Source organism: Ctenopharyngodon idella, chromosome 1 (genome assembly GCF_019924925.1).
Source record: "Ctenopharyngodon idella isolate HZGC_01 chromosome 1, HZGC01, whole genome shotgun sequence".
Classification (NCBI taxonomy): domain Eukaryota; kingdom Metazoa; phylum Chordata; class Actinopteri; order Cypriniformes; family Xenocyprididae; genus Ctenopharyngodon; species Ctenopharyngodon idella.
In genome coordinates, this window is record NC_067220.1 from 10,453,939 (window position 1) to 10,479,805 (window position 25,867).

The 25,867-nt window shown below is 36.4% G+C and overlaps 1 protein-coding gene across 2 annotated transcripts in view; it reads right to left on the minus strand.

Moving 5' to 3' along the window:
- The window catches only part of gpc6a (glypican 6a), a 249,648-nt gene that overhangs the window by 57,466 nt on the left and 166,315 nt on the right, over positions 1–25,867 (minus strand). For both annotated transcript variants that reach the window (XM_051897701.1, XM_051897711.1), the window contains exon 5: positions 1,964–2,094. In XM_051897701.1, coding sequence (XP_051753661.1) covers positions 1,964–2,094 — 131 coding nt within the window. The remainder of the gene's footprint in view (positions 1–1,963; positions 2,095–25,867) is intronic.

Genomic DNA, 25,867 nt, shown 5'->3' on the forward strand with positions numbered 1-25,867 from the left:
CAAAGTCTCTGGCTGACATGTACACACTGATTTTCATGGCCGCTGTGCATTTTCAATCAGGTCCTGCTTTCCAGAAGCTTTTAATGCAACAGCGGACCACAGCACTCAAAAGACAACATGAAGGCTGTATTTTTTTCGTTCTTTTTTTTTTTTTCGTTCTTTCACACTGGTATTTGTGGATAAAGCCACATTTTATTTTGCGTACTGCCCTCGGTGTGGAAGTCCATCAGGGATACACGGCTAATTTCCCTGAATATAAAAGCTGCTCTTGAAAGCTTTGGTACCTGCGGTGTGGCTTTACAACATGTTTTATGGACAACATGCATATTTCATCAACATTATTACCAAATGTCTGTAAAAATACTGTGCAAAAGCACATTAGTATTTTCACCAAATTTCTATATTTTGCTGTAGTGTGTCCGTGGGAAATATCAGTTTACATTTCCAAACATTCCTTTTGTCATTACTTGTAATAAGCCAGTGAGATTTTTGTTTGCACGAGGAGTCTGACAACAGCTGGTATGATCGACACAGAGATCTGATCTCACCATCACGGAGTCTGGGATCTGGGATTACATGAAGAAACAGAAAAAAACTGAGACTAAATCCAGAAGAACTGCAGCAACATCTCCAAGGTGCCTGAAGAAACCTACTTTCAAAGCTACCTGAAAAATTATGTGCAAGTGTACCTGGACAAAAGCTGTTTTAAGCCTGGAACACACCAAGCCAACGGTCGGTCGTTTTTGTTTGTCGGCCGACTAAGTTTTCTCAGTATGTTCCGCACCGTCGGCTGAACTTAGTCCTCGTCGGATTTTCTTCGGCCGATTCGACATGTTGAATCGGCGTCGGAGCTCGTCGGTCAGTCGGGCCATCTGATCATTCTGATTGGCTGTTCAGCTACTGCCACCTGCTGGTACAGAAAGGCATTTCTTCTTACGCAGGTGCAGAACGGGCGTGCTACTTGGCCGTCGGGTGTCGAGCGTTGGTTTGGTGTGTCAGGGCAACTTTGGACCCAGACGCTGCCGACGTGAGCCAACCCCGCAGTCTGCTTTCGTCGCCACTAGTTCGTCGCGTCGGCTTGGTGTGCTCCGGGCTTTAAACGCAAAGGGTGGTCACACCAAATTTATATTTGATTTAGTTACTAGAAGTTGATAAATAAATAAATAAATAAATAAATAAATAAATTGATAAATAAAATCTATATATGACATTATTTTTGAAAGCATCCTCACTTCACAGCATTTTTACACAAGTGCCTAAAACTTTTCACAGTACTGTAGCTTTGAAGGTACAGGTTTCTTCAAGCATCTTTCTGGATTCAGTCTGTCTCAGTTTTTTCTGTTTCTTCATGTAATCCCAGACACACTCGATGATGGTGAGATCAGATCTCTGTGTGGAGCACCGGCTGTTGTCAGACTCTGTGCATACAAAAATCTCACTGGTTTATTACAATTAATGGCAAAATGTATGTTTGGAAATGTAAACTTATATTTCCTACTGACACACTACAGCAAAATATATAAATAACTGTCTTTTTTGGTAAAAATACTAATGTGCCTAAGACTGTTGCACAGTACTGTCTATAAACTGTATATATTACTTGATGTGCAAATTTTCAGAAAAAATATATATAAAGTTCACTCAAAAAATGCTTTAAAATGTCAGTTTCTAAGAATAGAAAGAGATTTCCCTCTTGAAAATCCTCTACTTGCAAATCCTTATTTGTCATTGACCTAAATAACAAACATCAGAAGACTTTCACTTATTTGTTTCATTAGCCGACTAAAAAAATAAGAAAGGATTTCCTTCTTGATTTTCTTCTGGTATGGAAGAGACACATGGAATTGCTGCAGCTTGAGAAGTTTCGGTTCTTGATATTTGTGTGTCTGCACATGTTCTTGCATTAATGCCATACGTGTGTGTGTGTGTGTGTGTGTGTGTGTGTGTGTGTGGGCAGACATACCTTGGATGAAACTTGCATGCTGTTGTCCTGCATGGTCATGATGGCCTCTGAAATCTTTACATCTATCGGCTCCATGACGGCCTCAATGTTAAAGGGCCCTTCCAGTCTGTCAGCCACCAGCAGCATGGCATCTGTCACAACATGGGACAAAAAATATGTTCACATACAAGATCTGAGACTCACAAGACACAGGCAGTGATGCCATGACCCCTCTCGACCATCAAGAGCCAGAGAAAAATAGATTCTGATGCTTTTGCAGTCAAAAATTCAATATGTAGAATCTTATTGACCAAATTAAAAGCAATTTTATTCCCATAATTTGACCATTCTGAGTCTAAAACAATATGCAATAAAACTACACTTTTTTTCTTTGGTATAACATGCATTGATTGTAGATCTGGAAAAGTCCATTTTATGTTATGCAATCAAGCAGATTATGCAACTTAAAAAGCTCAAAAATTCTCAAAATGTGAGCTCAACAGATGACAATTAACATTTATTATCCTCAAACTAATCTAATTAATATGCACAAGCATGCCAGTAAACCAGATGAAGTGTCCAACAGATGGACTCATGGTAAATACGAGGCTCAACAGACCCTTAGAAAACGGCACAGCTCAATACACATTAAACTTCCCGTTTTCCTGATCAGCTCCACTGAGTTGTATATACGACTGTCACAAGGGCATAAAAACAAGTAATGTATTGATTCAATTAGTGTCAGCGAATTGATTTTACCCTTGAGGTTTTTCCCTTGTGCTCATATTTTGAAATCTTGAGACGTATTGTTTCTCTATAATGTCCCTTGCAGCTAAACAAACGGAGAGTCATTATGTGTTTCTCGCTGCGAAAGACAGTTTGTTAAGAATAAGTAACACTGGCAGGGCAGTAATGTGTACATTTCCCTCAAAATCACCCTGGAAAATGGGAAGATGCCAAAGAAACTGATTGTGTGCTATAATTAAACTGTCTTGATTTGTCTCAGCTGGTTGTTTGAAATGTTGTATTTCGTGTGTCTTTTTCTGTCAGGTGACATTTTTAAAAAGTGTTTTCCTCAGTAGCATGCTGAGAGCTAACAAAAAGTAGCATATTTTTTGCTGTGGTAATATGGTAAAACCATGTTTTGTGTGTGTGTGTGTGTGTGTGTGTGCGTCATGGCACCAAGTATACTAACTTATACAAAAGTGTATAAGTTGGTATACATGGTATACTGACCAAAAAGTACCATCATGCTTTTTTAAACATTGCATAACAATACTGTGTTTTTGGCCATTTTACTGTGGTTATACCATGTTTAACTGGATCCCTTGAAAAAGTTGCGGTCAGAGTGAAAGTACCAGACAGTAATATTACAGTACTTTGAAATATAACAAGGTACTGTACATGTACCAAAATATATTCATGACACGGTTGCACTGCATTTTACAGTACGTGCACGTACATGTACTTTCAGTGTACTTACCTAAGAAAGTACTGGGTAATATAAGGTAACTACATGGTTAAGGTTAGGTTTAGGGGTAGGTTCAGGGTTATTACCCAGTTATTGCAATTACTATAATAAGTACATATATGTACATGGGGAACAGGACTTTAAAATAAAGTGCTACCCATGATACTCCATGGTATTTTATGAAGAAAGTACCATGGTACTATCATTGTGCATGTCCAAAATACCACAGTAGTACTGCAGTATGCAGTACGGTACAAACATTGTAGGTGACATTCTTTGAAGTATGGAGCTCCTGGTATTATCACAACCATAACTGTACTGCTTGGTAAGGGTCAAGTTCAAAAAATGTCTTATTAAATCCACTCTGAAGAAAAAAAAAAAAAAAAAAAAAAAAAATAGTATGAAGGTGTGATATTAAAAAAAAACAAAAACAGGTTGCACTTTATTTTACAGTAAGTGCACTTATGTGTAGTTGCAGTGTACTTAACTAAGAAAGTACTGGGTAATATAAGGTAACTACATGGGTTAAGGTTAGGTTTAGGTTTAGACATTACAATGTGACTTTTGAAGGTTATGCTGGCTTCAGAAATGTGTAAACAAGCTTTTGCTGGCTTGTGAAGTCTGAGTGTTGAGTCACTGCATGAACGGATGTCATTTATAAATATAATGCAATCTCACTGCAGTCCAGTGTAGAACTATTTAAGCAGTTAAAAACACAGACATTAACTAATTAAATGTAGCTAGGAAACAAGGTTTTGAAACAGTGGATTTGTAAAGAATTTCACAGTAAAACTGAGGTGAACCGACAACACAAACAAAGAATGAATGAAGACCTCTGAAAATTCATTCAGGATCTGAGAAGGGTTTTGCATTACAGCTCTAATTTTTCCAAAAGCAACTAAAAGCAATTCACTTCACTAAGCAACCAATGACTGGATCCAATTTCATAAGTTTTTATGCATTTATTTATTTTTTGCAGCACAGAGCAATTATGTACCATTACAAGTATCAGAGAGATACTGAATGTACTTTAACAGGATTCGATTGAGCCTGCAGTGAAACAGATAAGCCAGGTGCAGGTCTGAATATTGTTTACTCGGACATCATATTTAAGGAGTAGCGCATGGATGATAGCACAACAATACATCTGATTCCTGATGAATGTAATGTGGTGCAGAAAATGCTGCAAAATATGTTCAACCTTGACATGAATTGTCCTTACAGAGGTCTTATGTGTAGCAAAATGGCTTGTGAGAGGAGGCAGTGCATCAACATCGCTATGATTGGCTGATTACGTTGTGTTAAAGCAATATCATTTTCGCAACAGGTCCACAAATCTGCATGAATGGATCAGACTGGGGGAGATGGACAGACGAATTACAAAGTAAACAAATCACTCAATCAGAAATGGCCACTTTCAGTCACGTCTGAAACAATAATAATAATAATAAAAAAAAAATAGATCTGCGAGTGAGCTGGATTTAGTGACTCTTCAGCTCAAATTAAACATGCACCTGGAGTTATCTAACTCAGTACTTCAAGTTAGGAGCAATTAATATGCATGAGTACTACAAAACTTGATAGTTCTGCCTACTTAAAATTGGGAACATCATAACTCAAAAAAAAAAAAAATAAAAAAATAAATAAAAAAAATTGATGATTAGGCCCTACCTCAAATTTTTTGAGTTAGCCCAACTTTTTCGGGTTTACAGTGTAATGATGCAAATAGAAGGTTTTTATTTTATATTAATTTAATGTAATTGTTTAATATTAAACATTTTTATAAATATTTAAATAAATCTAAGAAATAATTTGTAAATATTATTTATATTTATGAATGTGTTATATAATATATAACATATAAAAATACATTATATATTTATGAATTATTTAATTAATAGATTTATTTAAATATTTGTGAAATTACTGAAATATTTACAAAATTATCTAATTAATATTATAGCTAAACAAAATAAAAATAAATTACAACTAAACTATAAAAATATGTTTTTTACTATATTACTGTGTTGTTTTTAAAGCAATGTTAAAACAAACAGGTTAAAATGTATAAACATAATGAGAGATGTTACAAAATATTAAAATATTAAAAAAATACAAAATATAAAAATAAATAAATAAATAAAGCTCAAATTAAAAATTATGATCGTCATGACACCTGCAGATGATTTACTGAGTAATGGTGCAAATAGAAGGATTTTATTTAATGATTGGAAATGATAATAAAATTATTCACTATTAATTAATTTACTAAATATTTCATTAATATTGTATAAATATTATATATAAAGCATTTATTAAGTAATAGCCAAACAACAGTTAGTAGTAAAAAAAATAAATAAAAATATAATAAAAAAAAGCACATGAGATGTTAACATTAAAATACAAAGAATTAAAAAAAAAAAATAAAGCTCGAATGAAACCTGCACCTTTGTGACTAATAATTATCATACATACTAAGGGTTCAAATAAAAGTTTATTTATTTATTTATTTATTTTTTATGCAATATTAATCAAATTAAAATATTTCATATTAACTAATAAATAAATAAAATAAAATTTTATTAATAAATAAAATACAAGTTTTACTATATTGTTGGTGTCAAAAAACAAAAACAAAAAAAAAAAGATGTAATAAACAGAAAATATAAGTATTGACTGCATGTTTCATTAACCTAGAAGCTGTGTAAACATCAAATAGAAATGCAAAATGAATTAATTACACTGGACTAAAAAAAGTCACTTTGGCTCCTTATTTCAGGAGGCCAGATGCTACTGATCCCTGCCGTACAGTCATAATGGCTCGCTGTACCTTCATATCAATATGATAATATTACATTTACTCTACCGGAGTGCAGTGAAGAAATAAAATCAAACCTAGCCTGAAGTATTCCTTTTCACAGCGTATGATAATTTATTAATGAGCGCCATATATAGAAGCTCATGCTGAATTGTTAATTATGGAGCCAGTTGAGTGAGAACGGATATCACATTGCAAAGTTCATTTTATGCACTTGGAAAAAGACGTGACCAAAATTTACTTGCCTACATTATTCATTATCTGTCTCGACTTCCTTTTTGCTTCATAAAAAGGGCTCTAGTTTTCATTAGCGCACTCTATTTCTGTAGAACGAAGGGGTGACTTTTTTCAGGTGATAGGATGAGGACGAGGACAAGAAGCTGTGGTACATCATCACCGCTGACCGAATTACTCTTGAGTGGACCAGGGCACGAATCAATGGTGAAGACAGATGATTCGCCAATCTCACAGTCGTGTCATTAAACCTCTGTGTTATTAATTTGTGTTCACATGGAACCTATTAGGGCAAACTGGAAGATGGCATTGATCGGTGCGAGCGGCGAGAGAAGAAGCATTTGATCTTTTCATTAGGTCCTACCCCTCATAAATGCCCCTGGAAGCAGGGCATGATGGATACCGTGTTTCATTCACGAACAAAAGAGGGTGAGAAGCGCACACAAAGGAGTGATTTAAGGCTTGATTGTCAATTAGAGGTGCATTGTGGGAAAGCTCATGGCGAACGAGCGACTACGGGGCACGGAAACCGAACACAGTGGCACAGTAATGGCAAAAGCAATTAAAACATGGAGGGATTTATTGGCATAATGCGCTATAATGTAGGTCAGTCCAACGTTGGTGACTCACTGGAGAGAAACCATTTGATAGCATTTTTGAATGAGGTGAAAACGCAAGCTGGAAATCTAAACGCTGCTTCAGGGGAAACTTGATCCTGTAATGTGATGGATGTGTAACGCTCTCAAATATCTGTAATGCCAAGTGAAAATGGATGTAAACTAAGAGTCGCTGTAATGCGCAGATTCACTCAAATCTAAATGGTCGATTTTTCACATCAGCACAAATCTGTAATCCCACAAAGAACTGTCTGGGTCATATCTCAAATTCAAAGAAGAAGAAAAAAGCTTATCTTTAGGATCATTATAATATTTTGCACTGTGCATTTTTGAGATTTTTACTCAAAGTCTCATTCTCTTTCTCATTACTGTATTAATGAAAATCATCCTGTATACATTTGTGCATGCCATTGCAAGATTAGAATTACTGCATTCCAAATCATGTTGAAAATAATAAAAAAATGTGTCTGGATGTTAATGTTTCATGTGGATTTTTGCAGTGTGCATCCGTGTGTGCTAATTAAGCAAATATTACCCACAACCCTGCATTCTGTTTCAGCTTTATCAATTGATTAATAATAACTGTGAGGCAGAATTTGTTACAGCAGTTTTAAATGTAATGAAATTAACCTAACAGTAAAGTAATGATGAATTGGAGGGTAATTATGGAAGGCTATTTATCTCAAGAGAAAAAATAAAAAGGCAGTTGTGACTATTTCACTATGTAAATTCAACTTTATATCTCACAATGTGATATTTTATTTATTTATTAACTATTACCTATTATGTTTTTACTTATTATTTTACTTATTATAACTACCTATTATTTTTTTGTTTTCTCTGAGATGGAATGATTCCATACTGTAGGAAATTAATGTAACTATATGATAAAATGATAAAATAAAAAATATATATATATTTTTTTAATAAAGTAAGGATTTAAAATGCTTCAATAATACAGGCAATTAATGCAACTATATGATAAAATGATAAAAAAAATAAAATAAAATAAAATAAAATTAAGTAAATAATTTTTAAATAAAGTGATGAATTAAAAATGCATTAATACTGGGCAATGAATGTAACTATATGACAAAATGATAAAATGAACCAAAATAGAATAAAATAATAAAATAAAATAAAGAGAAAAAAAAAATACAAATGATAAAATAAAGAGTGTTCAATAAAATAAATTAAAAAATAACGATAAAAAAAAATGCTTTAATCCTGTAGGCAATGAATGTAACTACATGATAAAATGATAATAATAAAAAATAAATAAATAAAATAAATATGTTTTAATAAAATAAGGAATTAAAAATGCATCTTGAAGGCAGTGAATGTAACTATATTGTAAAATAATAAAATAAAACAAAATAAAATAAATAAAATAATTTAAAAATAATTAAAAATTAAAAAATGCTTCAATACTGTAGGCAATGTATTTAACTATATGATAAAATGATAAAATAAAACAAAAAACAAAAAATGAAGATTTTTTTAATTAATTAATTAAAAATGCTTCCAAACTATAGGCAATGAATGTAACTTTAAGATAAAATGATAAAATAAATCAAAATAAAATAATGATTTTTTTTTTTTTTTTTATAAAATACTGTAGCATTTCTACTGTAGCAAAAATAAAATAAAATAAAAACATGCAAAAACATGCCTTATGTGACTTAAGCAGGCAGTGGTAGTTCATGTATTAGTCAAATACAGACTGTCTTGCTGCATCAGAAGTATGTGCTTTCCAGTTTAATGCAAAGTATGCAAATTGAAACGTGGCGTACAATTACGATCCATATGCTCAAATTTCACTTCCTGTATCTGTGCATTAATTAAAAAACACAATTCCATAACGACTTTCTTCTTTCCTTCCTCCAACATCCCCTTAAGCTAAAGAGAATATATGAGCACTACGACCCGTATTAATTACTTTTGTGCATTAGCTCCCCCCCAAACTGATTCAAATTCAAAAGCAGAATGACAAAGCTACATGCATATGACACTTATTAAAAGTGCTTCCTCTCTGAGTGTGTCCTTTAAGGCTTGAAGTGCGGTCTGTGAGGAGTGAGTTTAATCACGGCTCTTTCCATCTCTGTGAATGGACCTGCTCGGTGTGCCCAGCTGCCACTCTCTGTTTGGACCTCGGCTTTTGAAGAGCACTTCTGTTTGTTTACTCTGAGGACTCAAATTGCCCGTGATGCTTGGTTAGATTTCCATCAGGAGCTCACTGGAGGTCAGAGTGGAGGTCTCGGCTGGGGACTGTGAAGTCTGAGGCTGCCGTGGCAATCTGAGAGCCGTCGAGCAGATATTGCATTCAGGTGCTGTTCTAGAAGCCGTTCATCTTATAGAGATTGACCAAACAACTCTAGATTTGGTGTTTGATGGCTTGAGGTATGATAAAGTACATTTTATTTTGAAATATGATATATCAAGGGATACATTAGATATACTCCATTTTATTTTGTTGCCAATTCCAAACTAACAAAAACTGTGCATGTTGCAATGATTTTACTAAGTGTCTATTTGTGTGCATACAAAATGCATACATACAAATGCAAACACAAATATTACTGTTCAGTAAAGACTTTGTTAGAAAAGATTTCCATTTCAAATAAATCCTATTCTTCTTAACTTTATTTCAAAAAATGTCACAGTTTCCACAACAAAATATAAATCAAAGTTTTCAACATTGAAAATCAGAAATGTTTCTTGAGCAGCAAACACTCCAATCCAGAAGGGGGTGTGTGCGGTAATGCAATGTAATGCAATGTTTGCTAACCGCCACAACAGGAAAAAGCAAAGAACAGATGATCTATGTATAGATATGTTTACATATAATCTCTCAAGCAGTGTTTCAATCAATAAAACAGCTTGAGAATATCTCATGTAGCATTATATTTACCTCAGGCAAGTCATTTAGTGTCCACAGCATGTTAGTTCACTAGAGAAATGAACTCTAGAGGGAAGCATTTCACTAAATATATGCACTATATTAGTTAATATATATTCATTATTTTACCTGTTAGTAATGTCTTAATTATTTAATAAATGTTTAAATAAGTTTGTCATGAAAACAAGTTATGACAGTAACTGTAAATGATCATATTTCAAAAATGAATTGGAGTAGAAAAATAATTGAAAAATAATTGTATAATTAGATTTAGAAGTTAACGCAAAACCTGCCTTATGCATTTTACATGTTTTTTTGTTTTTTTTTAAAGATGAGATTTTTTTTTATCCTTAAGAATATGTTAATCATAACTGAATTTATTTAAAGAGAGAGACAATAACTGTTCAATAAATCACTTTACAATAAAAAAAAAGCAATTTTACGATTTTGCTCTATTCTTGTTATGCCTCTCATCGCTTTAATGGCCTACTAAATATTATTAATTAAATTTGCCAAATGCTGAAACTTCCTGTGCCATGAACATCACATTTTATAATAGTTAAAAGCAAAGAGAAAAAGCTAGGTGATTTCTTTTTCTGAAAAAAGACTACAGATGGAAAAAAATAAACTGCAGTTAACCACCATCAAGGCTAACATTTTTTCCCCCTTCTGGCAAAAATAAAAATGTTCAGAGTAAAGATAAAAATAAGGATAAGAGATGGAGGTCGAGGGAGGCTCTATCAAGGGATTTCACGGACAGAAAGTGTTAAGTACACGGGGCGAACCTCTCGGCACATCTGCCGTGAACTGTATAGCGCAGAAACGACGGGTCTGCGACATGGTGTCAGAACTGATGGCTTTCATTTGCTGGGAAACATCAGTGTGCAAAGGTTTGCCAACGTTTGTACAAAATGTCTCAATCGGGAAGGTCAAGCTGCTCTGTTGACACAAATAACTTGAAAAATTTAAACTTTTCAAAATTGAAACAGCCAGTTTACGACTTTCAAACGGACTATTTCAATAAATTGGCAAAAAGACAAATAACTTCTGATTTATGAGTCATAATGGAAAAGACAAAGATGATTTTACAATGAATATATTAGAATAACTCTTAAATTTTGTTAAAACTACCAAATGATTAGGCCGATTTAACCCTTTAAATTAAGACCACTGTATCATATTTGATACATAAATTTATCAAAATTATCAAAAACCTGATTCTGATTCTGTCATCTGATTAATGCTTTATACTTTTTTAGCAGGTAAAAGGCCTTCAAGTTGTGGTTCACTAACTTTTGCTGTGAAATCTTTACTGATTTTTATAAGATAAATGTAGGAACTTTTATATTTATAGAAATATTTCAAGATGAACATTTGCTGGACTGAAGCAATTTAGGTTTACTCAAATGCCCATACATTATTTTTTATAAAAATCTAATTCAAATGTGAGTATCAAATATGATCCATCAGGCTTTTGAGGAAAATTTATCAAACCTTGCATTGCATTGCATTGTTTTAAAACTACAGAGCTTTGATCATAAAACTAAGCATTTAAATATCATCTTAAAGGGGACCTATGTCCCGAAGAAAGTCTTGTATGCTTGCGATGCTGCCCTCACCTGCTATCGGAATTATCATAAACAAGAGTTTCCTAGTTATAAATTGCACATGAATGCCCTTTCTGACATTTTTGGTACATGAGATTGTCCTGTTTTGTTGTTGCCTGTATGCCGGAGCATGAGTTCTTGAAACTCTGCCCTCTCCTGGAAAGAGGGCCAGGAGCAACAGCTCATTTGCATTTAAATTTGTGTTTGCATCAAAATCTCATGGATCTGTGGCAAACATGCAAGGAAAACTCTGTCAGTCCACGAAAGAAAGAGCGACTTTGCGTTCACCGTGGCAACAGAAGAACCACACGAGTGCTTTTTGAATGTGTCAGTATCAGATGTTACATCAACAAAGCATGCCAAGTAGTGTCATCATTTTCCACTTTATTATGAACACGCATATCACAGGAAAATAACAATTTAGGCTGTGACAAGCCTCAACAGTCTGCGTCCCGGAAATGATCTGTTTAAAAAAAAATGACCCACTTGAAAGTAACTAAGATTCACAAACTGAGCCTGAGATGATTTAATTTGTTGATTTGGACACAGACGGAAGTGGATTATATTCAACAAAGTTAATATGAGCCAAACATCAGCCAAAAAAGCTGCAACTGTATAATTGAAGTAATTGCTTCCTAACTGAACGCAAAAGCGAAGAAGCACAGCTGCTCCATTCATGGCTTTCAAACGCTGAAGACGTGACGTCAAAGTGCTCAAAACCGTTGTTGTGTGAGTGTTTATAAAAACGTTTCTAAGAAAACAAGCCATTGCAAAATGGCACAGTTGGTGCTCTTGATGGCAGATCAGTGCAGATAAGCGTCTTTTGATATGTCAAAAAGGAGAGAAACACTGCAGAAATCTCTGACTAAATGCAGGGTTTGTAGACTTTGGATGATTCACTGAAAATGAAAGAAGGCTTCACTGTGGCATTTCTAAGAAAATGCCAACACGAGCAGCCCAGCGAACGGACGCCCGCTGTAATGAACACGGAGGTGCAAAAGCGTCTTTATGAGAAGCACGGATCCTGACATAGAGATTCTGTTCTTGCGTGCTTGTTTTGGTTGGAAATACATCAGATCCACGCTAGCAGAGCACCATTAGAGCACGTTTAAATCAGACCTGACGGATGTGTAAAAAAGTCCCTGAAAGGAATGTGTGAAGGCGTTAAAAGAATCTAAAAGAATTCTTGAAGATTTAGAGAAGTGTGAGAAGTGAACCAGACCCTAGCACAGTTAAATTCAGACATTAAAATGTTGATATATATATGATTACTGCTTCTGCTGAATTCTGCAGCCTAATTAAAATCAGAGTGCTTTCCTAAATCTAGTCATGATTACATAAATAATTGGTTGTTTAAAAAACATCCTGTTAAATCACAAAAATATTCCCTGGTTATAGTTCACAATAATAATAATAATAATAATAATAATTTAAAAAAAAAAAAAAAGCCTTCTTCTTACTTGAATAAATGAACCTAACTATATATTTTTTTATTCATTTATACCTGCCATGTGTTTGGTAATACAGAATAAAATAATACAATAAAATATATTTTTTAATTAAAATAATGAATTAAAAATGCTTCCATACTATAAGCAATGAATGTAACTATATGATAAAATGATAAAATAAAACAAAACAAAATAAAAAAATAATTTTTTATAAAATATTTGTAGCATTTTACTGTAGCAAAAGCAAAATAAATAAAAGAAAAGAAAAGAAAATACAAAGAGAGGAAAACACATGAGAAAAAAAACAAACAATTATCTATTTGTTCATTTATTCAATTAGTGTATAAAAATGTAGTACCATATAACTCACAAAACCCGTACATAGATAAAAAATCATTTCGAAAAATGGATGGATAACTTGCAAAACAACAAAACAACACACGCGCACACACACACACACTGGTACGTTTGTTTCATCATCAGTGTATATTATAGTAATTATACATGTAAAACAGGGATTAGGCGACTTTTAGGTTTTTATTTTTTATTTTTATTTTTTTTACATATATGACAAAATAAGCTGGCAGATCATAATATTACCTTTTACAGAATAGCAGATCGTTGAAGTAGACACCAGGTTTGGTGATATTCACCATCTCAGTCCATTTCACAATCTTTCTATCATCCGAAAAGCTTTACGTCTATGGTACTTAAGGAGGTGTCTGATACGACATAAGATCTCAGCATCTCCAGGCGTCTATTCTCTGAGGAATACATGGGGTGCCGAACGTGGGTTTGCTGTTTATTGTCAGTCTGCATATAAAGGAGAGTGTGGGAGGCTGCTGGATCCCAGCAGGAATAATTAGTCTCTTAAAATGATGGAGCTGTCTTCATCGGCCAAGGACAATTTAGACTTCACCATGAAATAATTACAGAAAGGATCATCAAATACTGTGAATGCACAGTCACATTCACTCACAGGTACTGCTAAACGGAGCGTAGTATGCGTCTCTACAGACTGAGTTTAAGTTGGTAAATATACAAACTGTGAAGTAAAGCTCTCGTTCTGTTTACCATCTGTTTACCTGCATTTTCAGTATACAAATGGCATGCATGCTTTCAAAGGTTTCATATACGCTGTAAAACATTGTTTACCGGGAATCATTACTCTGGTGGGGAAAATGACTTGAGTGTTGCTGATGCATGCAACTCTCAAAGAATTCTATTCAAAACCCTTGGCCATTTATATGTAGAAATTGCATTGCGTGTGTTTTGTTGAAACTAAAACTGTAATATACATTAACACCTGGAGCTTAATGGATTTCATGATGTCCGATGACAAACAGACTCAGACCACAGCCAGAGCGCATATATCCTTATAAATGTTAACAGACACTTGTACTGACAATAAACATTTATAAAATATACAAATAAAGACAGCTGAGAGGTGTCTGCATCTCATCTTCATTGTGAATATTAAAAAAGGTACAAATACACAAGATACTAATAATTTATTGTCATAAACTACAGGCAAGATATTCTTTTCAAATACAGTGGGCTCCAAATATTGGCACCATTGGTAAATAGGAGCAAAACTAACGGTGAAATTAGTTTTTGCCATTTCTCCTCCGTGTCTTTCATTCAAAATATTGACAAAAATCCAACCTTTAATTTAAGTCAAAAGAAAGTTGTTTTCCTTTTCTTTTCCCAAAAATATATTTGTCAAGTCCTCCTCTTGTTCAACTTCCAAAGGACACAAGGACAACTCAAATTTCCAACTCAATCACTTTTAATTTTCTTTTTGGCTTTGTCAGTTGATTCAGTAAATTAGGTTGTAAACCATTGGCGTCTTTGGACTGAACCTATGAGTGAACTTGGAGCATCTTCTCTCTGAAGTTTCTTTTTCTGAATGAATGAGAACCTCCATGTCTTAACAGGTGCTCTCAATCAGTGACAATGACTGATCCGGTGATAAGCAGCCAGTTTGCTGCTGCTGGTGCACTCTGGGAAGTGTAGTTCTTTGAGACCCATTCCTGAGATTTAGCTCAACACCTCCCACTTGAGCTCCTGGTTTTTCCAAATCCAGAGAGGTCACACAAGCCCTTGGTCCTTTGCTTGTTCTTCAGTGGGAAGTAGAATGACAAGGCGTCTGACATCTCTATGAAGAATTGTGGCTGGGATTTTGGTTTGAAGCCTCTTGGTTCTTTCACTATTTGCTCTTGTGGGCCCTTCTTTGCCGTTTGCCTTTGTGATGTGAACAGGATAGCTGGGAAAAGTCTTCACAAGCACATCTCTTACGATGCCTTTGCTGTCAGCATTGACACTGACCACTCTAGCCAGCTTGTACTGTCCTCTCAGGGCATTTTGGTCAGCCAACCAGACCACATCTCCAACCGCAACATTTCGCTCTTTGGTGTGCCATTTGTTTCTTATGAATAGATTAGGTCCAGCCAATTGGCTCCACTTCTTCCAGAAATTGCTTACCTCTGCTTGAATATGTTTAATTCTTTTGTAAGGGTAGCCATTGAACTGGAAATCTCCAGGGTCTCCCTTTGGATTGGCACGTCCTAAAAGCAGAGAATTTGGGGTGATATACTCTACATAGTCTTCTCTGCTTTGAGTTCTTGCATCGATGGGTCTCTCATTTGCAAGGTTGGCTACCATGAAGAGAAAAGTTTGGAATTCTCCCCATGTGAAAACACCATCTCCACCAAGGTTGCTCAACGTCCGCTTCACTACTTTGACAGCTGCCTCTGCTGCTCCATTCCTATGGGGAGAGTCTGCAGGGTGGATCTTCCACGACCATTCTGTACCATGCTTGGCAGCTGTGTCTTCAAGTTCAGATTTGTTTAGTTGGTCAAGGAATTTGTGAAGCTTCTCTAGAGCAGGTTTGGCTCCCACAAAGTTAGTGCCAGGGTCTGACCAGAGTTTCCTGGGGTGTCCTCTCAGTGAAGTGAACCTTTGATAGGCTAGCAGGAATCCTTCAGATGACATATCACTTACCACTTCAGTGTGTATGGCTCGGGAAGCCATGCAGCAGAAGACTATTCCCCATACTCTGAGTCTAGTTCTCTTCTTGACCTCATCTTTCACTTCATAAGGGCCGAACAGGTTCATGGTGGTAAATTCAAAAGGTGCAGCTGGGGCTGTTCGCTCTAGAGGCAGGTCAGCCATGATTTGTCGACACTGTTTTGCCTTGTTTTTCCTGCAAATCACACAGCTATCAACCATTTTTTTGGCAAGTCTACGGCCTTTTATTACCCAGGCTTTCTTCCTCATCCGGAGAAGAGTTCCTGCCACTCCCTCGTGGTTTACTTTGTGGGATTCTTGTGCCAGCAATGTAGACACCCATGCTTCAAATGGTAAAACTGGCACTGCTGTTTTATCTTCGTTGAACGTCTGAATTCTGCCTCCACAAACTAGCAGTCCAGACTTCACATCTTTGTATACTACCAGTCTGTTTAGAGTTGTGTCTGAAAAAGTTGTACCCTCTTGAGCTGCGAGGAAGAGGTCTTTGAGTGCATCTTCATGTTCTTTGACAGTCAGCACAGCTTGCTTGGGTGATGTTACCTCCCACTGCTTGGCAGCTAGACAAACCCAGGCAATGACTCTCACCAGTTTGGACAGGCTACTGAATCTTCTTACTTCCACAAGATCTTTAACCCAGCCAGTGGGCTTCCTTCTTAAAGGAAGTGTTGGGTTTACCACAGGTTTCTCCTCTTGAGTTTCACTCTTTGGACTTTCCTTAGTGGCTTGTAGTTCTTCTTCCTGCTGACCCTTTCTTGCTTGAGCTCTTGTTGATGCACCTGAGAATGCCTTCCTCTGGAGCTTGTTTACACTCTCCCTGGCATGAGCTGCAACCTCTCCAGCTGATTTTATAGGCAACTCCTCCACTGGCCACTTCAGGAACTCTGGTCCATTTTGCCATGTGGAATTCTCCTTCAAATCTTCAGGAGCGCCCCCTCTTGTTATGATGTCAGCTATATTCAGATCTCCACGAATCCACCACCAGTCTTGCACTGGTCCAGCCTTCTGGATTTCACCCACTCTATTTGCAAAGAAGGTTTTGTACCCATAACTGACTCTTTGAATGGCTCCCAAGACCGTTTGACTGTCAAATAGATGGAACGATCTCTCGATCTTCATTCGAGCATGCTTTTCCACATACTTCCTGATCCTGGCTGCGAAGACAGCACCACAGATCTCAGCTTTTACAGCTTCTCCCTTCTGATCCAGGGGTGTCAGCTTGGCTTTTGATTCAACTAATCGAACTTCAGTGCCTTGACTTGTCTCCCATATTAAATACATCACAGCTCCAAAGGTTTTGTCACTTCCATCAGAAAATGTGATGCCCCAAGGTTTCCCTACCCAGCTAGCTGGTGTGAGACTCCTGTGGAATTTCACCTGTCCAAGCTGCACATATTCTTCAAAAAGCTGTATGGCTTCTTCTCTGAGCCTTTCTGAGAGAGGTTGGTCCCAGGTTTCTTGGGTTAGTTTCCCACCCCCTCCCTCTTGAAATGCTTTTCTAACAAGAATTGCTCCCTTCTGTTTGGCAGGTGTAACTAAACCAATTGGGTCGTACAGTCCAGCTACTTGGCTTAAGAGAGCTCTCCTAGTCAGTGGATTAGGTGTCTCAGTTCTCACCTCCTCCTTGAGAAGATCTTTTCCAACTCTCATCTTCTTCTTTCTTTTGGAAAAGTTAACTGAGGTTAACATGTAGAGCTTGTCTTCATCCACTTGGTAGCCGATGCCCAAGGCTTTGTTGTCTTCGTCCCTCATTTGATTTGGAAGAATTAAGGTGGTTTTACCTTGTTTCTTTGTTAGAACCTCCGCCTCCATTCCTTGCCTCCCACTTTGCCCTGACCGGACCCATGGCTTGAGAAAGAAACCTCCAGCTTTCAAAATCTCTTCAACATTTGCTGTGATTTTTTCAAGTCTATCTAGGTCATTTTGGGAGGTTAAGAGGTCATCCACATAACTGTCTTCTTCAATGACTCTGGCTCATCCTCCAAGTGAATAAAGTTGGGCAGCCGTGCTGTTTCCCTCATAGCCAACTGAGCAATGCAACCAGCAGGTCTGTCCCCAATGTTGACTCTGGTAATTGCATATTCACTTATCTCTTCATCTGGGCTGTCCCTCCAGAGGAACCTGTGAAGATGCATCTCACGCTCCTCCAGCCATACAGAGTTGTACATCTTTTTGATGTCTCCTAGAGATGCATGCATCCCTTCTCTGAACCTCAGCAGGACAGCTCTGATAGGGTTGAGAACGTCTGGTCCCTTCAGAAGAAGATCATTCATACTCACGCCTTTGTATTTCTGGCTACTATTCCATACAATACGAACTGGTGTTGTCACCGAATGAGGGTTTGGCGCCACCAGGTGGCTTACGTACCACACTGGTCCTTTCCACTTGTCCATGATTTTGTTGGTGAGTTTTATGGCTGCGCCTTGTTCGACCATTTCATGGATCTGGATACCATATGCGACTTTCCAATCTGGCTCTCTGCTTGGTTGCTTTTCCATCCTTAAGAAACAAGCCTGGACTGCACCTTTGTTGTTTGGGAGAGAGGCTGGATCTACCGTCCAAGGATACTTTGCATCCCAATGTGGAGCTGGTGTGTGATCATCCCCCTTCTTGTAGGTGAGGCCTCCTTTAATGACCTCCAGCTCCCTCTCCTCTGCCAGGGTCATTTCTTTTCCTCCTGGTGGACAGTTTCCACATCGGCATCCTCCACATCTTGGCTCACACGCAGCTCCGATGCTGTCCCAGTGCCACCACTCAAGGAACTCACGGTTACTAGCAGCTGTAAATTTGGCCTGAGCCACATCCTCCTGCTGTAGCTGGGCTGTGTCAGTTGTTGGACTTGTGGCTGCTGAAAGACTGAGGTTAAAAAATGAGAAGATAACTTTAGTTGCGCATGGGGTTGGTGGAATGACCATGGAGGTGAACACACAAAGGTATCTCCTCAAGGTCAGAGTCAAGACTCCTAAAGGAACAGAGAGGGCTCATGAAATGGTCTGCTATGGCTTGGATGAAATCGCCAGAGTGCATCAAGTAATTGAACCTGAGAAGTTGAAAAAATTCTTCCCAGAAGTCAAACTTAAAGAATTGGAAAGACCAGAAGAGGCTGAACTTCTTATTAGACACCGAGAGGGAAGACTCGCTCCCCAAAGGGTAAAAATCATCGGAGACCTTGTCTTGTGGGAGGGTCCATTGGGGAAGACAGTGGGTGGAGCACATCCCGACTTGTTTGAAGAAGTGGAGGTTGCAGCATATGAGTCCAAAACACACTTTGCTCGCTCCATGAGGACAGCAGCTGTCAAATATCAAGAAATCACAAGTCCAACAACTGACACAGCCCAGCTACAGCAGGAGGATGTGGCTCAGGCCAAATTTACAGCTGCTAGTAACCGTGAGTTCCTTGAGTGGTGGCACTGGGACAGCATCGGAGCTGCGTGTGAGCCAAGATGTGGAGGATGCCGATGTGGAAACTGTCCACCAGGAGGAAAAGAAATGACCCTGGCAGAGGAGAGGGAGCTGGAGGTCATTAAAGGAGGCCTCACCTACAAGAAGGGGGATGATCACACACCAACTCCACATTGGGATGCAAAGTATCCTTGGACGGTAGATCCAGCCTCTCTCCCAAACAACAAAGGTGCAGTCCAGGCTTGTTTCTTAAGGATGGAAAAGCAACCAAGCAGAGAGCCAGATTGGAAAGTCGCATATGGTATCCAGATCCATGAAATGGTTGAACAAGGCGCAGCCATAAAACTCACCAACAAAATCATGGACAAGTGCACTTATATATAATATATTATATATAATATATTTTATAATAAAATTCACATCAGTAAATAGTCAAATAATAAACATCAGTACATAGACTACTGTTCAAAAGTTTGGGGACGCAACAATTTTATAATTCTTCTGAAAGTCTATTTTGCTCACCAAGTCTGCATTTATTTAATCAAAAATACATTAAAAATTGTGAAATATTTTTGCTATTTAAAATAACTGTTTTCTATTAGAGTTTATTTTAAACTGTAATATATTCCTGTGATCAAAGCTGAATTTTCAACATTATTACTCCAGGCTTCAGTGTCACATGATCCTCCAGAAATTATTCTAATATGATGATTTGCTGCTCAAGAATAATTTCTTATTATAGTGGCAATAATTCTTTATTTATCTAGATATTAATGTATAGGAAAATTTATGATGAGTCAAATCATATCATTAAAATGGACTGATTTGCTAAAAATGAATCAGACAGAAAAGCAAAAAAGACAAAAAAAAAAAAAAAAAAAAACTGATATGATTCACCCAGAACATGATATATTACCAACAATAAACGCTCAGCCCATAATCCTGAAGTCCTAAACACAATTAGTGCTATTTATCAGCACCTGAAGAGTCATAAAAGTGCTTGAATTTACTTTCAATACCAGAACTTTGGACTTTAGTAGTTATTGACTAATCAGACCCAATTTTCTGAGTTCAGATGAAGACTTTACTGAGGGCTTGTGAGTTGATGGACCTTGAAAATGAAATTCTCACCACAGAATATTCACACCGGTCTTAATTGGACAGTTGGTCTCACAAGTCTGTGGAGAATTTGATAGTGGCCCAGGCGATAAGAGCCACACAGCTATTCATGGTTGGGCAGCTGTGGATAAAGTGCTACATTTTAATGATGGGATCGCTGCATCTCTTTCTCTAAAGCTCTTTGGAGCAATGGGAGTTCAATTTGAGCTAATAAGATGTAAATGTATTAGGGAGACTACAGCTTAACTTGCTAAAAAAAAAAAAAAAAATCAGCGTGTCTGAAAGTCAACACACAAACACAAAGATGTTAATACACTTCTGTGCTGCATTTGGACAAAACAGCAGCAAAGAACATGTGTAACATGTTTAATTTTTCTTGCGTTTACGGTTTTGTTTGTTGACCATTTGCATTTACAAGGTGATTGAATTTAACCACAGCTATAACAGCAATGAAGATGTGTATATTAAAAGTAATTAAAATTTAAAGGGATAGTTCACCCAAAAATGAAAATTCTGTCATTAATTACTCACCCTCATGTTGTTCCAAACCTGTAAGACTTTCGTTCATCTTCAGAACACAAATGAAGATCTTTTTAATGAAATCTGAGAGATTTCTGTCCCTCCATTGACTGCTTTCACAACTAGAAATTTGACGCTTCAAAAAGTTCATAAAGAGATCGTAAAAGTAATCCATATGAATTGAGCGGTTTAGTCAAAATTTTCTGAAGAGACTCGATCACTTTATATGATGAACATATTGAATCTAGGCTTTTATTCACACATAAACATTCATCAACTCACACATCAGTTGTGGTAAACAGAAGCTCAAGCATGTTTGCTGGAAGTGTGCGAGAGCCAATGAGGTTCATTCTCGTGTGTTAGGCATCTCACATCTTTAGGCACATAAACTGTGACAAACCACTAAAAACATAACACATGCTTAGTTATAGAGAGATTGACTTCTCTGAAACAAACTGGTTTCATCATGGTTCGGGGGTAAAATTGGAAAGAACATTTGCTGCTAAATGTCTCTCATTAGCATTTCAGTGAGAGACCGTTTCAATAGCCTGAACCACAAATATGTTGATTGAACCTTTCCTGCAAGAAAACAGCAATTTCCCTGGTGAAAAAGCCACAAACGCTTGGAACACAACAGCTACGCACTAACAGAAAAATGTTCTGGAAGATGGACAGGTTATCATTGCCCAAAAGCTATTACGCAAGCATTCCCAAATCCAAAACTCTTCTGATTTATTATTCAGAGGTACATTTAGTGTGTTTTAACAACACAACACTGCACAAAAACCCAGATATTGTCTTTTTCAACATTGGAAAATAGATCGTGACATTCCATTAAATGGCTAATGTTCAGTAGCTCGGAGGCGGCCACAGAGGTGAGCCACAGCTCCCCGTGATAAAAGCTAGCTTGTTTGTGTTAGCTTAACCCGCATGGCTTCGCAATGAAACAAGCCACTGAGAGGGAGGTGAACACAAACAGCCATTAGAGAGTTGTTTACCAAGACGCTTCCATGGACTGAAGCCAATAACAAGCCTAGTCCAACGGTCAAGATGACCAGACTCCAATTCAGATGACAAATATCAATCTCATATATTACACAGACTGATTCAGAGTTTAAGAGGAAGCTTAAATTATGTTCTATTTTCTACAGTCTAGACATTTAATACCTTTCCATGTCTATTACAGACTGATCACACCATTCATACCATGGTATTTACAAGGTAGCCCAGAGAATATCTTGGTACATGTCTTTTACACTGTAAAAAAACAATTGTTGGTTTAACTTAAAAAAAAGTAAGTTACCTGGTTGCCTTAAAATTTTGAGTTCATTGAAATTAATCTCTATATACATGGTAACACTTTATTTTAGGGACTTTTAACTAGTGGCTTATTAGCATGCATATTAATAGAATATTGGCTGTTTACTGGTACTTATTAAGCACATATTAATGCCTTATTCTGCATGACCTTATTCTACATTCTTAATCCTACCCAATACCTAAATTTAACAACTACCTTACTAACTTACTTAATAAGCAGTAAATTAGGAGGTTATTGAGAGAAAAGTTGTAGTTAATAGTCTATATGTGTTCCCTATACTAAAGTGTTACCATATATACATATACAGTATCTCACAGAAGTGAGTACACCCCTCACATTTTTGTAAATATTGTATTACATCTTGAAATATATCTAAATTATATCTTATATCTAGAAATGACACTTTGCTACAATGTAATGTAGTGAGTGTACAGCTTGCATAACAGTGTAAATTTGCTGTCCCCTCAAAATAACTCAACACACAGCCATTAATGTCTAAACCGCTGGCCACAAAAGTGAGTACACCCCTAAGTGAAAATGTCCAAATTGGGCCCAATTAGCCATTTTTTCTCCCCGGTGTCATGTGACTCATTAGTGTTACAAGGTCTCAGGAGTGAATGGGGAGCAGGTGTGTTAAATTTGGTGTTATCGCTCTCACTCTCTTATACTGGTCACTGGAAGTTCAACATGGCACCTCATGGCAAAGAACTCTCCGAGAATTTGAAAAACATAATTGCTGCTCTACATAAAGATGGCGTAGGCTATAAGAAGATTGCCAAGACCCTGAAACTGAGCTGCAGCACGGTGGCCAAGAGTTGTCACATGAAAAGATAAAACAAAATATTTACAAAAATAAAAAATGTGAGGGGTGTACTCACTTCTGTGAGATACTGTACACACACACACACACATACATTATATATATATATATATATATATATATATATATACATACACATGTATGTATGTATGTATGTGTGTGTGTGTGTCTAGGAACAGAAACATTTTTTTTTAGTAAGTACTTGTATTCAGCAAAGATGCATTAACTTTATCAAAAGTGACAGTAAAGACATTTATAATGTTACAAAAGATTTATTTTTCAATATTTCTATTCATCAAAGAATCCTAAAACAATGTTTCACAGTTTCCACAAAAACATGAAGCAGCACAACTGTTTTCAAACTTGATAATAATCTGAAATGTTTCTTGAGCAGCAAATCAGCATAGAATGATTTCTGAAGGATCATGTGACACTGAAGACTGGAGTAATGATGCTGAAAATTCAGTTTTGATCACAGGAATAAATGACATTTTACAATATATTCACATAGAAAATAGCTATTTTAAATTGTAATAATTTTTCACAATATTACTATTTTTACTGTATTTTTGATCAAATAAATGCAGCCTTGGTGAGACATCTTTCAAAAACATGGCGAACAAACATGATAAATATTCTAACACATTTTGCACAATGCTATATCAAGGGACCAAAACACAATCGTATAACTCGCAGCTGTGATTTTTGTGTGCGCCTGTATGTGATCGCATGAACGTATCCTGGAGATATCCTGACATTCCCTGGCAAAAGATTAAAATGGTTATCAAACTTCCCCAGTAATACGAGCGGTAATCAGAAACTTCTCCCAACTGTGAGCTGCACTTCAAGTCCAACTCTCTGTCAAAACACATTCCCTCGGAGCTCCTCTCGAGTCTGAGCAGGTCCTTTCTAATTCGGAGAGAGAGGAGGTGGTTATAGCCCTCAGCACAGCTTCAGGAGCTGGGTATTTTAAATGACGCCAGGCGAAATCATTTACAAAGTGTATTTTCATAACTGCATATGTATTCATGTCTATAGTAAAGAAAACAACATATGTAACCAGCCCATTCTGCCAACGAATCAGCTTTATATCTCCAGAAATGAACAAAATATATTATTTACTTGTTAAATACACAACTAAAGATCCCAAACAATCAAGACAAAGAAGAACTGCTTATCAAGGAGCGTTTGCACAAGATTTAGGACCATCTTTAAATCAAAAACAAATGCAAAGGTCAACTGACAGCACCTAAAACAACCTGAGTGACAATATAGGAATGACAGAAGCTGTCAGTGAGGGTTTGACTTAAAGAAAAAAAAAATCTACAAAATGCCATCTTTCTTAATAACAAACCGCAGGAGGAATCACACCCACTCATCGAGCAGCGAGATGTGTCTATGAAGTGAACACCAGCCGTGTTTCTGAAGAGTTCGTATTTCGGTCCTCGGCTGTTTTTCTGTCAGGCAGGGGTTCAGGATCTGGTTTGTACCTGTCATATCTGTCACCATTTAACATCTGTGACTCAATCACTTGGAAGAGAAAGAGGATAGAGATAGTGCTCGCTCAAGTACACCAGCCAAGAGTGAGTGTGTTTCCACATCGGAGGTGAAAGCAATAGAGACAGTCGTTTCAGAAGAAATGCGGCCCTTAAATAGAGCTTAAATGTGCTGAGAGGACGGACAACAGACTCCACTGAGACTCGAACACATTCTCAATGACACACAGTCTCGACGATCTCTGTCGCTCTTTGTCTATTATAGACTGGTCGACATGAAATCAAAATTAGTCTTATTGTGAATGATTGTTACAGAAAAAAACTAACTTTGTCCATCTCTGAAACAACTATTCTACTATTTCAGGAATATATATAAATCTTCTTTAACATCCCTGGTATTTTATTTTATTTTTTTCACCTAAATTGGAAGAAAAAAAATAAAAAAAAGGTCAAAATAAATGAGAAATATATTGTTGTACTGTACATACTCTCAGCTACTGAAAATATGAACAAACAAATAAATAAACAAGCAAATATGGTTGAAGTTGAAATATAAAAGCAATAATATTAAAAAAAAAAAAAAAAAAAAACTTGAAAAAGGAAGAAAATATATAAGAAATATATTTATAGTTGTATTTTACATCCTTGCTTTACAACATTAGATAGATAAATACAGTTGTGGTCAGAATTATTGGCACCCTTGGTAAATATGATCAAAGATGACTATAAAAATAAATCTGCAATGTTTATCCTTTTGATCGTTAATTCATAAAATTAGCAAAAATCTAACCTTTCATTGAAGGAAAAGAATTGAAAGTGGGGCGAAAATCACATTATGAAATAAATGTTTTTCTCCAAAACACGTTTCCACAATTATTGGTACCCCTAGAATTTTTTGTGAGTAAAATATCTCTGAAGTATATTCCCATTCATATTTACATTTTTTTTTTAGCACACCAGGGTGATCATGAACATGAAATTGTCCAGCCATGACTTCCTGTTCCACAGGAGTATAAACATGAGGAAACACAAAGGCCAAATTCCCTTAATCATTCATCACAATGAGAAAAACCAAAGAATATAGTTCTGATGTGCAGCAAAAGATTGTTGAGCTTCACAAAATA